The sequence below is a fragment of the Ostrea edulis genome, chromosome 6, assembly GCF_947568905.1.
Source record: "Ostrea edulis chromosome 6, xbOstEdul1.1, whole genome shotgun sequence".
In the NCBI taxonomy this organism is placed as follows: Eukaryota; Metazoa; Mollusca; class Bivalvia; order Ostreida; family Ostreidae; genus Ostrea; species Ostrea edulis.
The window spans coordinates 46,147,566-46,165,092 of record NC_079169.1 but is presented as its reverse complement, the minus strand read 5'-3'; the positions used below and the strand labels follow the sequence as shown (position 1 = coordinate 46,165,092).

At 36.0% G+C, this 17,527-nt stretch overlaps 1 protein-coding gene and 1 pseudogene across 1 annotated transcript; both read right to left on the bottom strand.

The window, feature by feature from the left end:
• Positions 1-977: 977 nt before the first annotated feature.
• On the bottom strand, positions 978-4,042 carry LOC125647207 (uncharacterized; annotated as a pseudogene).
• Positions 4,043-5,122: 1,080 nt separating this feature from the next.
• On the bottom strand, positions 5,123-11,815 carry LOC125646841 (uncharacterized). Its single transcript, XM_056139772.1, has 6 exons — positions 11,722-11,815; positions 10,145-10,319; positions 9,135-9,349; positions 7,853-7,962; positions 5,896-6,059; positions 5,123-5,511 (listed from the first exon to the last, which is right to left on the bottom strand). Exons 1-6 carry the CDS (start codon positions 11,797-11,799, stop codon positions 5,180-5,182), a joined length of 1,074 nt encoding a protein of 357 aa, XP_055995747.1. The 5' UTR covers positions 11,800-11,815; the 3' UTR covers positions 5,123-5,179.
• Between the last annotated feature and the right edge of the window lie 5,712 nt (positions 11,816-17,527).

Genomic DNA, 17,527 nt, shown 5'->3' with positions numbered 1-17,527 from the left:
ATTTATAAAATAAACACAAACACGTTAGATAGGATATGAAGCGCTCTTATGTGCAGTTTTAGTTATTTCGATGATCAAGAAGAACAGTATGTATATATACTAAAATACCCAAATTTTTTGTGACTGATACTTTTTCTAATAAATTTTCTTTGACATAGCCATCTTTAGCTTTGTCCGACCGCCACCGCCCATGCTTTTTAAACAGTCGATCGCAAGCATCTGAAGCTGCGGCTGAAGTAGCGCCACCTGATCTCAGACTGTGAACGCCAAATTTAGCCTTGTCTAAACCAATCTTTTGATGTGCATCCAAGATGATCTCTCTAGCCCTTATGTACGAAATCGGACGATTGTCTGATCTGAGTTTATAAGTATTGGATTTCTTACAAAAGGACAAGGATCTAAACAAGTACTGAGAAGATTGCATATCAGCATTTGACAATTCTAAGTACTTTTCTAACATAATTACAGGACAGGTATCAGAAAATGTTCTAGAAATATACACCTTGTGACCAGTTTTATACACATCTGTCTTGCTTTTAACTATGTTGATTTCGACACAACTAGTTTGTAAATGAACATCTGAAAAGCGAATATTAACTATTTCCGAGAATTTGAAAAAACCTGCAAAACCTAATAAACACATACACAATGTTTTCAAATTGTACAAATTTAAATCTCTTCCCAACGTAGACACAAGAGTCCTCAAGTGTTCAGGTGTAAGCGGTTCCTTTTTGGTAACTGGTTTTGATGTTTCCCTTATTGTCCCTTCCTTAATAGTTTTCACAAGATCAGAGTCACAAGGATCAACATAACCTGCTAGAGAATGTGCCCAACTAATAGCATGAGTAGCTGAATGTATCTTGGCGGACGACCTATATTCCTTTGCTAAGTGAATAATGTAAAGTGCTACGTTGGTCTCCGAAGCAGGAAGAGAATGAATTGCAGGACTGAAGCCGTTGCACCATTTGCAAAAGGTGTTAAACGCATACATGTATTGTTGTATTCTTCGCCTTAGATGCCAGACAGTATTTAGGTAGTTCAGAAACAAGTTCCGATAGACGATAATCTTGTAACTTTCGGCCGATTTCCTTCCATCTGCCCACCTTGAATATATCTGAAAAATGTGTTTTTTAAAACAAAACATTAACGTATAATCTAGAAATATATTTATATAAGGTGTACCAGGACCTTCATCGTCTGCAATACACTTATGTATGACCAGGACCACTTGTCTTCTGCAATACACCCCTCACTTATGCCACTGCTAATAATTCTCTAGGGTGCACCAGGACCTAATCATCTGCAATACACCAACCCCCCTCACGATATGATCGCATCCAAGCGCACAACAAGTATTCCAGAATCAAAATATATGGAACCAAATATACAGTTTTTGTTCTCACCATGAATGAGTATATCTCGAGTATCTCTAAACAAAAGCACGTCTTTCACATAAACCTTATAATAAAGATCTTAATCGAACAACATTGGCCAAAAAGCGGTGGAAGGCCAGTTGGGTATGATCAGTGTACCATGTGCTTTGCATTCTTGTAAATGTTTTACTGTTGAAACTATTAAATGAATGGGAGGAACCAACCAGTTATTTTCACCTATCCAATCTTGTGTAAAACAATCCACTGCTTCCGATTAAGGGTTCCAAAATTTTGATTTGTATCTAACAATTTTACGATTGTTAAAGTTAGCAAATCTATCAACGGAGAAAAGGCCAAACATGGAACTTACAAATTCGAAAAATTCTATAGTAATCTCCCAATCGCCATGATCAATAAATTTGCTAATATAGTCTGCTTTATCGTTTTCCTTTCGCGGAACCCATTGAACATCCAAAGAAATTTTGTTTTTGACACGTATTCTGAAAATATTGTATGCCAAAACTTGTAAGTCATGTTTCATGCTACCGGAATGTACTATCTTTGTGCAATTTTGATTGTCTATAAACCACTTCACTGTCATATTTTGTAATTCTTTCTGAAAAGAAACTAATGCCAACTCTATGGCCTTCAGTTCTCTCCAAGTCGAACTCTTATTTTTCTCATGTTCTTTCCACATCAAATGAAACACTTTTGAATTGACCCCAACAGTGTAAGCACTTCATGCCAAATCACTGGCATCTGAATAAATGATAACATTCTTTCTTTTTAACAGATTGTAGAAATCTTATATTTTCACTATGAATACATTTTATCCAAAAATGAAGTTCATCAAGAACTTGGTCTTGATAATCAAATAATAATCTGGAATCCCACGATTCCCTTTTGGCAATTTCGATAGAAGAAAATCTAGTCATTATATTGCATATATTACCCATCACGGGCGTCATGGAAAAAATTTTCCCCACCACTTTTGCCAGTTCCCTTGCAGTTATGTTGGGAAATTGACCGATTGTTCTTTGTAAACAACTAAAGGTGTCGTCTATTCGTCTATCTGGAACTGAAATGGAAAAAAGCCTTGAATTCCATGTAATACCTAACCATTCAATGACTTGAGTTGGTTTAAATTCTGATTTTTCGAAATTGACCAAGAGTCAAGTATCTGACAACGTTTCTTGGATGAAAGTAGAGTCTAAAATACATTGACTCTCCGTAGAAGCAAACGCCAAACCATCATCTAAATATAATACGATCCTGATGCCACTTTTCCTCAAGAACTTTACAACTGGTCTTAAGCATTTAGTAAAAATAAACGGAGCAGATGAAAGGCCAAAAGGAAGAACAGTATAGCAATAATATTTGTTATTCCACTGAAATCTCAAATAAGTCTGATAATTTTTAGCTATGTCTATGTGATGATATCCAGATTTTAGATCGAATTTGATGCAAAAACAATCTTTTTCGAAGTAATCTAGTGCTGTGTTCCAGTCTTCAAACTTGATCTTATCATACTTTACATATTTATTTTAACCTACTAAGATCACAAATCAACCTCTTTTTGGTCCTGTTTTCGGCAACACTCAAAGGTCTGCAAATAAATGGCTGAAATGGAACTTCTATTATACAACCTTTATTCAATAAGTCCGAAATTTCGGATGTAACAAATTCAGTACTATGAATAGCAGACCTATTATTTTGAAATAACATTTGAGGTGGATTTGAAACAAATGGAATTTCATAGCCAGATTCAATAACTTTCAAAATAAATGAATTTGTACCAATTTCTCTCCATTTGCCAATATTTTTTTGTAAATTGTTTTTTATCATTGATATTTTTGTATAATGTTTCTGACAGAATTTAACCTGGCCAACAAGGGTAAAATAACCAGTACAACCTGTATACTTTTCATTGACTTTGTGGTTTGTTTTTTGGACAGTTTGTTTTCCAGTGTCCAGTAGCGAAACAGCTGAAGCAAACGTCACTGGGTTGTGGTTGACGCCTTGTAGGTTTGCCACGAAAGGGCTGTTGCTGGTATGGAAATGACTGAAACGCTGCAGTAGAATAAGGATCAGAAGAAGCAAGTTGGGCTGCCGAGCCTACTGCTGCCGCTGGTGGGGTTTTGTAGTTTCCATACGGATGGAAGCGCTTGTTCTGTCCCTGCTTTTGTTTGAGGGCCGGTTTTCAGCACTTCGGATTTTCTTTTCGTCATCCGAATTATCCGCTATTTCTCTTGATTGATACTCGTTAACCGTTCTCCAGCCTGCTGACGAGGAATCGGCTATTTCTGGCGGGTTTTCAGTTTCCTTCTTAAATCGCCTATAATAGTCACCGACTCGCTGTCTTTATTATCGAACGCTCTCAATTCTAATTTGTCCAATCTGTCGAGTATTTCTGCGTTGAAGTCGTATTGTGCGCGATTCCCTTCGGATTTGATTTTAAGTGCCGAATTTTCTTTAAATTTCTTTGCGATAATTTCGGTCTGCTCTAATTTAAGCTGGCCTGACAGATTTTGAAATTGAGTGTGTAACACCCCCGTAACGAGCTTGACAACGTCTGAAATTTCTAATGAAGGGTTACCAAGAGTTTCTTTAGGCACTGTGTTGCTGTCGTTGTTCTCCAATAAGGACATTTCATCTCCAGAATCGCCCATGTCAGGTAGACTAGTAAAAGCGTCCGGACTGCACGAGAAAGAGCCTTCGAATGGCTTTACGTAAGGGTTAATGTACGAGTATCGCTCCATTCCTTAAAAGTAATGGACCGAGGCCCCGAAGGGGCTGAGGTCCATTGCTTTTAAGGAATGGAGTGATACGAGTACATTGACCCACTTAAAATCCACATTAATAAAAACTAAACTTTGTGCATTTTCATCATGTCTTACGGTTTTCATTCTTTTGTTGCATGCATTTATATCTACTTGTATAAAGGTTAACCTACTTTCCGAACACTCCATTCCTGAAAAATAATGGAGTGTTCGAACAAAAGAATGACGTCATAGGTGGATTTTAACCGTATGAAATACCTTACACGGGCCCTAACAGCCCGTGCTATGAATATTAATGTCACCTGACTACGTGACAATGCTAACAACCAATAGATGTTAGGAAATGATAACCACGTACACGTGTTTAGGTATCTTCAATAAATACATGGATAAGATGAGAAATGTGTACGTATTTATTAATTCATGTCAGCTTTAAGACGTGAAAATTAGGTAGTACATTGTAATTGCTCATTCGCCAGACGTTCGGCTTTTATAAGCGAGAATCACGGGTCTTTCGTATATGACCTTAAAACAGAGGTCCTGTGTCGCGGCAGGCGTTGGCACGTTAAAGAACCCTTACTGCTACGGCCCTGAGCGCAAATCATAGGTCTAAATTTGTGTTAATTCCACAAATACCCAGCTGGTGACGTCTCAAAATGAGCGAAAAATTCTCGACAAGACGTAAAACAAACAATAAATCCCACATTTCAGTTAATATAAACTAGATATGTCCTAATGGCACTAATACATGTACCCCCGCAGTGAGAAATTGATGTCGAGGCCTGGTTCAAATCATAAAAGCAGAATGTTTTAGAACTTCTTCAAACTTCATCTTTTACTTGCTTTTTCATTAACATTACCATAACATGTAGCGGCTAGTGCACATTATAGCGGAGCTCTAAAAGTTTTCAGTTTTTTTCTTGATATCACATCAGTTATGTATAAGGAGAGAGAAAAAATACTAAACCAGAGTTTTGTCATCATTTATTTTGACACAGTGTGAACGTACTTTATATCAACCGACAATTATTGAAGGCTGCAGTACGCTTCATAATCTCCCAATTTTCCTCGGTAATATCTCAGTAAAGCAAACGCCTCCCGGAAGTAACCGTAATTAACTTGCACCGCTGGTATCTGATGTGACGGTATATCCGCCATACCGTTTTTTCCACGCAGACCAATACTAATGATAACGTCCCCAATGGCTTCGCAATGAGCAATTTTGATTGGTCGTTGATCGTCCTTGATGATGTCATATTCCTGGAAAAGGGCTTTGCCATACAATGGTTTCATTTGATCTCCGTTCCAGAAATGATTTTCAGTTCTCAAAACCATCGTCTTGATGACTTCAGCAGGTCCTTTTTAAGTAAGAATAAACGTTATATTTTTTCTGCTTCTAAATAGCACAATATGTAGATCTACATTCAATTTACAATAACATATATACTACAGTGCAGTTTAACTACATGTCACTGAGACAACCCTTAGTACCTTGACTAACACCTTAATCCACTAGGATTATCGCCTAATTCACGAAACTTAAACGGACAAGAAATACTTGTACATGGCAGATATTTAATTACGCAATACAATTTGAAAAGAGGCCAGTTGTTATCACAGTCTAGTGTACTATCTTAATTCGAAATTGTTTTCTCTGACATTACTTTGAACCAAACGTAACTCGCCATATGACATCTTGATTTCTGTGATGTCAAAAAATAGAGCAGCATTACGTAACTCACCATATGACATCTTGATTTCTGTGACGTCAACAAATAGAGCAGCATTATTGTCCTCCCAGTCGAAAAATAAAATTTCGTCACTAGGGATATTCTTGATGGATTTACTAATGAATTCCACCTCATTTTCATCGCTATCGTTGCTCTTCTTCACAATATATCTGGACCTATTGAAACAATTCATAAAGCTCACTGTTATCCTTTATGACAGAATCATCCTCATCAATATTCAATACATCAATAATTATAGCTCGGTCCGTTCGCGACAAAAAACGAGGTCGTCATATTTCCCATACAAAGTCTATAACCTTTTTATTATATACTTTCAATTTCATTTAGAAACTAACAATAATTTTATTTTTAACAATAACTTTATCGGTTTAACTAAGTAAAGGATGAAAAACACGAAAAAATTGAAAATTAACGGCGTAGAAATTTGATTGTGACGTAATGTTTGCGGGCCGGAATGTTTCCGGGCATATATCGTGTGATATATGCCCGCAAACTTTTAAAGAAAAAAGAAGAGATGAAATTGAAAGTATATAATAACTCTGCTTTATTTGATTGCATTATACAGTCGTACACAAATGCTTGAAGAAATCTTGCAACGTATACAGGGATACTTTCGGGGGATGGTGATAAATAAAGAAACTAGGTTTTAATCAAACATTACCATCACTTACAGTGTAATTCTTCACTATTCTAAACTTCTAAATCATTCTACAAACATATGTATTTTGTATATTGTTTGTCAAATTACATCCCCGTATTTTTGTTTGTTACTACGACCAATGTGTTTCACAAACATATAGCTGTGATTTATAGATTTACAAAAACGACTGATTATACTAAAACACATACATGTACATGTAGGTTGTAAAACAATTGTATGAAACCGCAGAGAAATACTTTTAAAAAATGTGCAATTTGATTAGGCCAAAAGAATATGTGTGTTTGCGGTAACTAGCTGGGAAAAAATAGGGTCGGTAGATCGGATTTTTATTATTTTTATATATATATTTTTTGCTATTCAGTTGATTATTATTTGTGTACTTCTCTTAATCTTGACAGTTTAAAACAACCTCACCAACTGCTAGGGGTGTTGTTATCTCGAACAATTTCCCAACAACCTTACATTCATTGTTCTTCAGTTGGTTACTTGGTTACGTTTAACGTCTCGCCCGAGAATTTTTCACTCATATGGAGACGTCACCATTGCCGGTGAATGGTGCCTATGCTCGGCGCTTACAGACGTTGAGCAGGGAGGGATCTTTATCGTGCCACACCTGCTGTGACACGGAGTCTCAGATTCTGCTGTCTCATCCTACTGCCCCATCTAGTCGCCTATTACAACAAGCAAGTAGTACTAAGGACCTATTCTAACCCGGATCCCTATTATGGGTTCATTATATCGAAGTCATGATATTGGTTGAAAATACATATAAATGCCGTGGATTTTTTGAAATGGTGCAATAACATGTATCGACTCTTTCAGGTGGGCGCATTCTTTTTTTATTGTGAGTAAATGTTATCTATCGGGTTAGGAATTTACAAACCCCTACATTCCAACCTAACTAGTGGATATGGGGTATTTTATAGGTAAAACAATAATGTGGGCACACTCTTTGAAGGTCAGAGATAAGACACTCGCCGTTTTCACTGAACCCCCAGTGGCGGAAGTCGCCATTTGTTTTAGAAGTGGAGTAATTGCAGGTTCGGTTCCGGAAGGAGACGAAATTTTCAGAAAATTTTATATTTTCCGATAAGATAGTTAAGGGTCAGGGCGAAAAAATAGGATCGGTCGGGTGGCCGTAAACACACCCATTTTGTTTTGTTTTGCCTAAATAAATAATTTGGGAGGGAGTTACAGGATCTAGGTCCCTTGTGGATGTGAATTATACAGTAAATATATTGCAAGTTTACTGATAAATGAATACTGTATTGCATATTCTCTACTTACATGACTAACTGTTGATCTTCTGCACCGCTGCCTCGCACATCGTATCCTGCTTCATATTCAATGTATGTTGTTTCATTCATTTCTGTCTTGTTGTGAACAGAAACCTTGAACTGAAAGGGATGTATGGTTAAATTACACACTTTATAATGGTAAAGGTATAATACACTATAATTCACATAACTTTAAAACATTTTGAATTCTGAAATAAAGCATTAAATCTTATTCAATCTTCGGTGATCAGGTCTTCCAACAGTCTGTTAGAATTCCCATCGGCACGAATTGTGCTCCTTTGTTAGCTGACCTGTTTCTATATTCATATGAAGCAAAATTTATTCAAAAACTTATACGGGAGAAGAAAAAATATCTCGCTGTGGCCTTCAATTCGACATTTCGATATATTGATGACGTTTTGTCTAATAACAATAATAACTTTCAATCATGTGTCCATTCGATATATCCCTGTGAGCTCGAAATAAAAGATACCACAGAGTCGTCCACTTCTGCTTCATACTTAGATATTTTATTGAAAGTAGACATTAACGGCAAACTGACAACTCAACTGAATGACAAACGGGATAATTCCAGCTTCTCCATCGTCAACTTCCCATATTTATGTAGCAATTTTCCATTATCACCTGCATATGGTGTTTATATCTCTCAACTGATTCGATACGCAAGAGCTTGTTCTGCGTATAATCAGTTTTTAAATCGAGGCAAGCTACTGACAAACAAGTTGATGGTACAGGGGTTTCAACAGTCTCGATTGAAGTCAGCATTTCGCTAATTCTATGGTTGTTATAACGATCTAGTTCGTCAATACAACCTATCATTGGGTCAAATGCTGTCTGACGTGTTTCATACCGATTGTTAAGCCGTTCTTGCCACACTGATTTAGACTACGGATAACTCTGTTTACCTGATCAGGATATAGGGCTGACAGCAGGTGTGACCTGTCGACAGGGGATGCTTACTCATCCTAGGCACCTGATCCCACCTTTGGTGTGTCCAGGGGTCCATGTTTGCCCAACTATCTATTTTGTATTGCTTGTAGGAGTTATGAGATTGATCACTGTTCGTTATCTTCACCTTTCATTAATTAAAGGCTAGAGCATCATGCTCATTACATGACATATGTCAAAACTTTTCAATATAGCAACTGAAAAGTACAAACAGCTTCACTTTGATGCAATATTGACATTATAAAATAATTTCCCCGTTTTATACACAGCCTAAACAAAAATCAAAATAGCACTACATGGAGATATTGTATTCGCATGTATACCATAGGTTCTAAATCAAAGGTCTGAGATGTTGTGGTGTTTTTATTCCTCAGTTCGTCGAATGTTATCATGACTGTAGATTGATCTAGACTAACTGCAAATTCTATTGTCTTTTTCTCAAGTGTGTCGATGTGTTCTCTGGCCCTCAGTCTGGCGATATACCGATTCTTGTACGGCCAACGGTAGGACATTGAGGAAGAAAAATTTGGATCGCCAACTGCACAAGAGAGGTTTCATCAATAAATACTTCAAGCTCAATCTACTGTAAACATCTAATATTTACCGTTGTATTACAAATAATATTAATAACATAATAGCACATTCAGGGGTGTGATTTTTCCTCTTTTCAGAGGAAATTCTCTGATATGCTTTTCGAAAAAATGAAACACTCTGAATTTGATTTAAAGTGGCAGAAAATGATATTTTTCCAGGTAGGGTGAGGTGTTTTCCTCCCTTTTTGACCAGTTTGCCTCTGATTTCTGAGGAATTCAATCACATCCCTGCACACTGGTAGCAATTGACCGCAGAAAAACCCTACTTCTTAAAGTAGTTTGATCCTTCTTCTCTCACGCTGAATTTTATTTATTTATCTGGCATGTTTTGGAATAACTTAAAATCCGACATGACAGCAATTTTTTTTATTTATCATCATTATAAGATATGATGATAACTTACCAGCTAAACGTTGTGCATACTACAAACATAATCCGGAAATAAAACACAACTGCACACCTTCAACAAACGTTTTCGCATGAATATTTTATAGAGGAGCATGCAAAACATCCTTAAGTCTGTCCTGCAGACGGTACATTGTCAAGTTTCATTATGGATAATGCACATCATGTTTTAAAATGTGTGTAGTTTGTTTTCAGATAATGCTTGTTAGGGGTGTTTCCTATGCTGACATTTCTAATGTCTGTGTATGTTTAGAATTGCATATGCCTGATGCAGTAGATGACATCTGGATGACTTACATTACAGTGCAAAAGATCAGTTAGGTAAAAGTACTTACAAACGACAGGATATTTCTGATTCATATGATGCAAAAACCACGCGACCTTAGACTTAAGCTCAATTCTGGTTTCGAATTCAACTTGGTACGTCGTTTCACCCATCCACACTTCGGTAGATGCCTCTTTGATTTGAATAGAAAACTCGGCAGGCAAGGTCTCATCGTCGACATGAATCTGAAATAAAACAATAGATATGTGTATTTTCACAAAAAAGTCAGTGCCAATACAAAAGTGTTCATCCTTTTGTTTCGATTCACCTGTTCTTAAAGATGCATTGCCAACAGGTCTGTAAGTGTAACAAATCTTTCTCACTGTATACAATTAATGTAGGTTTAAAGTAGTTAGTTTTGCTTCCGTTTTCAGTCATTTTGCTTGAATAAACATATATGTACAATCATGTTGAAAAGTAAGTTTGAAATGACCTCCATTGATGTTTATGGTATTTTCGTATTCACTGCATATGAGATGCATGCACGTGGTAATGGCGTCTTTTTCTTTCGTTGAAATACCTTAGTGTATGCTTCGGTACTTTCGCAGTTGTATCGTAATACTACTACATGTACTTATTATTTTACGTAGCTAAACTGTTAGTGGCGTTGCAAGAGTCTACATGGTGATTAAAGGAGATTGTTTGAGATAACAGGATGCGTCTATAAGGGTATCATTCTTTGCATGTACAGGTACTCATGTATTCGATTGTAATGGACCAAAGTACAAGCAGTCTTGGTGAATTGTAGGACCATGCATGAAAAAAGAGAATAGGAGACAATTAGCCAGAATACATACAACTCCTGCAAATAGTCCTGTTGGGTGCACGTGAAGAAGAATACCCCTAAGATGAATGGTGAGGGTGTGGCTGCATGTCGACACTGCATTGCAGTATGGTCAGTATAATCGTAAACGCTGCTGCTATTTCTTGAATATTTGTCAGTGTTTGCAAGTATAGTCTCCATTCATTGGAGGCTGGCGCATCCTGATTTTTCGTCTGTTTGACCCCTATTCCTGTATATATGTAAATATGTTTCGTGTATCTCATGTACCATTCCATGGTTTGAGCGAAAGAAACTGAACTGAACGCATGATCTTGACCCAGTTGGCAGTCATTTTGAATTTATGAAATGACAGACGTTTTAGTATACATGTAGCATATGATGTTTCAGAAGGTCTGAAACTGTATTCGGCCAGTTTGACTTGGACGCAGGACCTTAAATTTGCGATAGCTTAGCTACTTATTCGCGCATAGCATGTGTCCCTTTCTTGTACTTCAGCCCTATTATAAGTCACCTGACAACAGAGAGAGTATTACCCAGAATGGCAAGGGTGCCAGTTTACCATAGCTATAATAAACGAACACGTAAGAACAAAGAGTTCTGTCGATGAACGAAGAAATACAACTTGTTGACTTTTCATTCTACCTTTAAAAAATATACCGTTGAAAGAATTGGAGGAATGATTGAGAGTAAGAAATTCTATAAGCTCATCTATAAATGCAAAACAAAATCCTGATAATTTTGGATGCTGTTGCGCAAGGGTTGATATAATTACAGTTTTATAAAATCTTGATTAATATACCCACCGCAGAAAAGGCTATTCCAATGACAAAGTTCAAGTAAATCAAACTCGGCTTCATTTTCAGCATGTATAGCATCCCCATTGTCTGACAAACGTATGATGAATGAAATATTCGAAACAGATGGTGGATATTACAATTACTGATACAGTCAATGAACAGATTGACAAAATTAGTTTACATGTGCTTAATGATAATTTGTGTTTAAATTTTTTCAATTATCCATGCAGTTAATATCAAGCATGGGGTTTGAACAGAGTTTACAGAATAAAGGCGTTTCTTTACGTACATACAGGGTGTTTCATAATATATGTTACGTTTTCAATCTATAATTGAACAAACACAGGAAATAGATAAATAAAAAAGTTTATATCATATAACTACATGTATTCATTAAACTCAGTGTGATTAATGCTGAACCTTACTTTCAAATTTAAGAGGACATCTGAATCATTGAACTGAAATTTATTAAATTTCTGAATTACGTCATTTTTATCATGTTCAATCTCATAACGTCAAATTTTACATTAAATGTTCTAAATGACCACTGTCTCTTTCAACAACAAGTTAAAGCCGTTTTTGGGGAAAAAAATTACAACATTGTCACACATTTCTACCGAGACAGTCCTTATATAAAATTTAATGTTCCTTTTGAGTTCGTCCAGTGTCTGTTGTGTTGAGATGTATACCCTATCTTTTAAGAATCCCCATAGAAAAAAGTCCAAAGGGTTTAGATCGGGTGAATGCGGAGGTCATACTCTTTGTGTTCTGTATGATATCAATGTAAAACTTATACGGTACCAATTTTGATGCACCAGATGCGCATTTCGACAAATAATGTTCACAAATCTGTTCACAAATGTTTCCTCAACCAGTTTAAAACTGCAAAAGAAGTGTGGGGTGCAGCTCCATCCTGTTGAAACCAAACAGTCTGTAGATCCATATTTTCTTCACAAGATAGGGAGAAATTTGGTTCTCAATAAATGGAGGTAGCGTTCTGAGTTTACTGTTGCTGTTTCACCATTTTCTTAAAAAAAGAAGGGTCCAATGACTCCCTGACTACTCAATGCAGCCCATACTGTCACCTTTTGTGAATGAAGAGGTTTTTCTTGGTGAAAGTCTGGCTTTTCTGTTGACCAGTATCGCATTTTGCTTATTCACTTCACAGTCTAAGTAAACATGTGCCTCGTCCGAAAACCAAATTTTCTGGAAAATGTCATTTCCTTGCTGAAGCAAACACCTTGCGAATTCAAGTCGGTGTTGGATATCTGATTCCTTGAGGTGCTGCATTACTGAAAGCTTGTAAGGTGTCAACTTCATGTCATATTTCAAAGTTCTGTAAACACTGGAAATACTTGTGTTTTCAGCATTAATTTCCGTAAACACCTGTCTGACACTTTTCTGGGGAGTTTCTGTAACTAAAGTCTTCACTTCCCTGATAAATTCATCGGTTCTTGAAGTCCTTGGTCTTCCCGAGTTGCCATGTCTTGTATCACATACTGTCCCTGTCTTCTCAAACTTTGTCACTAACCCCCTGATGAGCATTCTAGAGAGCTTCTTCTCCTTTAGCATATTTTCCTTCATTAACTTCTGAACGATTTTTGGTGATTTATATTGGTAATAGAGTTTTACAATTTCAGCCTTCTGTTGATCGGTTAAATCCATTTTGAAAGGCATTAAAATTGTGACATCATCGTTCATGTCACGATTAAGCTTAATGACGCAATAATTTCCCGAACTTTTTCACAAGAATAAAAATGTAAGATTTGATGTTTAAGATAAGATATGGTGTGTGTAAAAAGTATGATAAGTAACAAAGATATTTAAAGTTAAAAATGTAACATATATTATGAAACACCCTGTACATGAATGCATGCCCCCCAAACCACCTACCTACACACGAATGTATGCCTCCCAAACCACCTACCTACACACTAATGCATGCCTCCCAAACCACCTACCTACACACGAATGGACCAACATCGGTTGATATGTTTTCCCAAATTGAACACTTCTTTCAGGGCCGTAACTGCCGATGAGGCAGACGAGGCAACTGCCTCGTCTGATTTTTTGGCAAAAAAGAAAATAAAATTATATAAATGTTATATTATAGGATATATGTTTAAAATGAAGACAAGCACCTTTGTCTTTGACACCATATTACGATTCTTTACATAGTACAAATGAAACACAAACATGATAAATTGGGATTTAAAAAGTGTCATTTTCAGTCGTAAAGTCAATCGGCGGCCCCCAATCCCCTGCCTCCCCTGATTTAGAACCCTACTTACGGCCCTGTCTTTCAAAAAGTCTTTATCAAATTCAGTCGAAAGTTTGTATGAAACTTTAATTACTTGGTCAATGCTTTAAAAAAAATCAAAAGTAGACAATGAAGATATAACCGTTAGTAGATCCACACTGTCCCTGTTTTCTTTCTCTCTTTATATCCCCTTCCGATTAAACATCAAATGTTATACTTTCAGAAACAACAAAAAATATCAATACTACAAAACTCATTAAAAAAAGTAATGTCAGAAAATTATTTGAATTTATTCCTTTATATAAAGCACTCAAATGTCTCTATATATGCAGATGATACATCTCAGGATGTTTCACATCAATCTATTGATGTTATTGAGCAAAGGTTACATGATGATCTTTTAATCTCTATGAAATGGATGGAAAGTAATAAACGTACGATGAATTTAGCGAAAACACAATGTATGTTGATTGGCACTGCACAAAAACTCTCAAAGTGTAGAAAAATGTGTATCAAAGTAGGAGATATTGTTTTAGATACTGTTAAAACGGCCAAACTTCTTGGTGTACAAATAGATGAATGTCTAACCTGGTCTGTACACATTGATTCTTTATGCAAGAAACTTTCACAGAAAATAGGCATTTTACGTCGTCTGCAAACTTTTATGTCAAATGCAGCATTATTGAAAATTTATAACACTGTTATATTTCCTCATTTTAATTATTGTTGCACAGTTTGGTGCTCAACCAAAAACAGGGTTTTTATTGACAGACTCTTTAAGTTACAGAAAAGGGCAGCCAGAATTATATTGAAGGTGAAAGTAACTCAGACTTCTACAGCTGATATTCTTAGTGTTCTTAAATGGATGCCTGTTCATGATTATTTTGTATATAGAAAACTAGTGCTTGCTTTTAAGGTTCTTAATAACATGAAACCAGAATATATGAACGTTTTTAATTTTGTCAGCCAAGTTAGTTCCAGAACAACAAGAAGTAGCGATAGTGGCATTTTATATTTACCAAAAGTTCGAACTGAATATTATAAACGGTCTTTTAAGGTATCCTCCACAATTTTATGGAATCAGTTGCCCAAGTCTGTCAGAAGCTGTGGTTCTATTACATCTTTTAAATCAGCATATTTGCAGCATTATTTCTCAAATAAGTGATATATAGATATGATGTGTATGTATGTGTGTATATGTATGTGTGTGTGTGTATGTATGTATGTATATCTATATGTATGTATGTGTATATGTATATATATATATATATATATATATATGTGTGTGTGTGTGTATATATATATATATATATATATATATATATATATATATATATATATATATAAAGAAATAGAATAAACAGTACACAAAGTTAAAAATTTAACGCAAGCGCTTTCATTTTATAATCCTCAGGCGTTACATTTTAAAATAGTTAAGTTGAATTGGTGCAATGGGCAACTCCCCAGTTACATGTACCCCGTAAAAATCACCATGCAGCTGATCAGCTGTCTATTATATATCTCCCGGATGTACCATATACATGTATTTATCGTGTAGATGTATATAGAAATGCTTTCCCAAAATGTTGAAGACAAAATCATATTGTTAATTATTTATGCTTAAAAGAGACATAGGCAATAATAAAAATTAAAACTTGTTTTCCAATCCAATCATTGGTTGAAGAAATATGATTCTTTCTTTGATTATAACAGTGGGGATCAGGATTACAATAGATTCTCAGTACCCCTTGCTTGCCCGAGGCGACTAAATGGGGTGGTCCTTCGGATGAAACCACAAAAACCGAGGTCCGTGTCACAGCAGGTGTGGCACGATAAAGATCCATTCTTGCTCAAAGCAGTAATCCCTGAGCCAGGCCTAAAATTTGCACCCTTTCATCGACAATTGTGACATCTCGAGCAATGTAGAACCATGCAGGACTGGTTTCATACTGAAACCGATTAAACCTTTGACATAACAGGACAAGTTTCATTTGCTGAATAGTGGCAGATTTAGAAGGGTTACAGTAATTGCACCCCCTCTCTTTTTGGTAAATCATTTTAATCGAAATAGTCAATTTGGGCTCTTCAGCAACTCCTTTCTGAATGGTCAAGATACAAACATGGGTTTCGCCCCTCTTTGAAAATCTATGAACAATTACCTAAAATAAGCTGGGACTTTAGTGAGGTGAAAAAAGCAACAACAAAAAATGTTTGTGCTGTCCTTTCAATGCATTGCATTTGGTTTGGTTCTTTGCATGAACACTTCAACGTTGCATTGTCAGTGCACAAACAAGTTGTCGTATTTATTTTACCTGAAACTTAAATTCCATACTTGCAACTTCAAGTTTATTGGCGTTTATTTTATTTTTAGATATGAAGTAAAGTTGAGATTTTATTGCCGTGATACTTCCGAGTATGATTTAAATCTGAATTAAACGTGGAAGTTGATGTAAAATGTAGATTTGATGAAATCTAATTTTATTAAACACAGTTTTCCCCCCAGGCAGTGTGATTGATTAGCTCTACGTCAACATTACCACGCTGCTCAGTTTTCTTTCTGTCTTTATATATCCCCTTCAAAGTAAAACTATCTCTTTAAAAAAATTAACAATACTACAAAACTCAGTTTCTAACCTCTTTGAAATATAAAGGTAGTGCCAGAAAAATGATTCGCGTGTTATTCCTTTGCATAATGTCTGTGGGTGGATTGTATGTAGCGTGAAAAATTACATGCATAAGTTACATTAGCAATAACTACACTCCGGTACATAAATTATCGCCATTATCAACTCCATATAATTAGGACCCAGTCCCACGTAGTCAAGTCTATTACAGCACAAAGTCACGGGTATAGACTTGCTGACAACGGCCACATTGTTTCGCACCATTGTTCGTGTCGTTAGTCATTCTGTAGTGTTTTATATAATTTTTCACCCGATACCCTTGAGTATATGTATAAAGTTGTTGGTTTAAAGTGCTTTTTTTCTCTCAAGGAAATTTCAGCCTTCGTTTTTAAAAGGTATAAATCTTTTCCAGATTTTTTTTTTCTTGTGCGAGTTGACTCAAATTTTCATATTCACTCTCTCTCTCTCTCTATGAGCATTTATCATTATGAAAATTGAATACTTCTGGAATGTTCAATGTCTGCTATACTATTTTACATTTTGATTGATTTTGTCACCCCCCCCCCACCCCACCCACCCCCCTCTAATTTTTCTAACTACCTAGCAGATCATAGTAACTATTGTTATCCCGTTATCAGCAACACGTTGTGAATTCTTAACTAAATACGGTAGACTTCAACGTGGCTCAATGTACTTAAAAAGAATGAAGCTAAAAAATAAAGATTAAATACATATGTACAGTATATGTTTATTTTGTGTAACACATCTTCTATTTAAGCATATTTGCTTGGTGGAGAGGGGGGGGGGGGGGTCACGATTTATGTCTGATTGACGCTGTAATCTTTCATCATCGCTTAAAAATATTTAGCATATTTTCCCACTACACTTGCTTTAAAATAAACAATCATTATAAACCCATGATAAACAA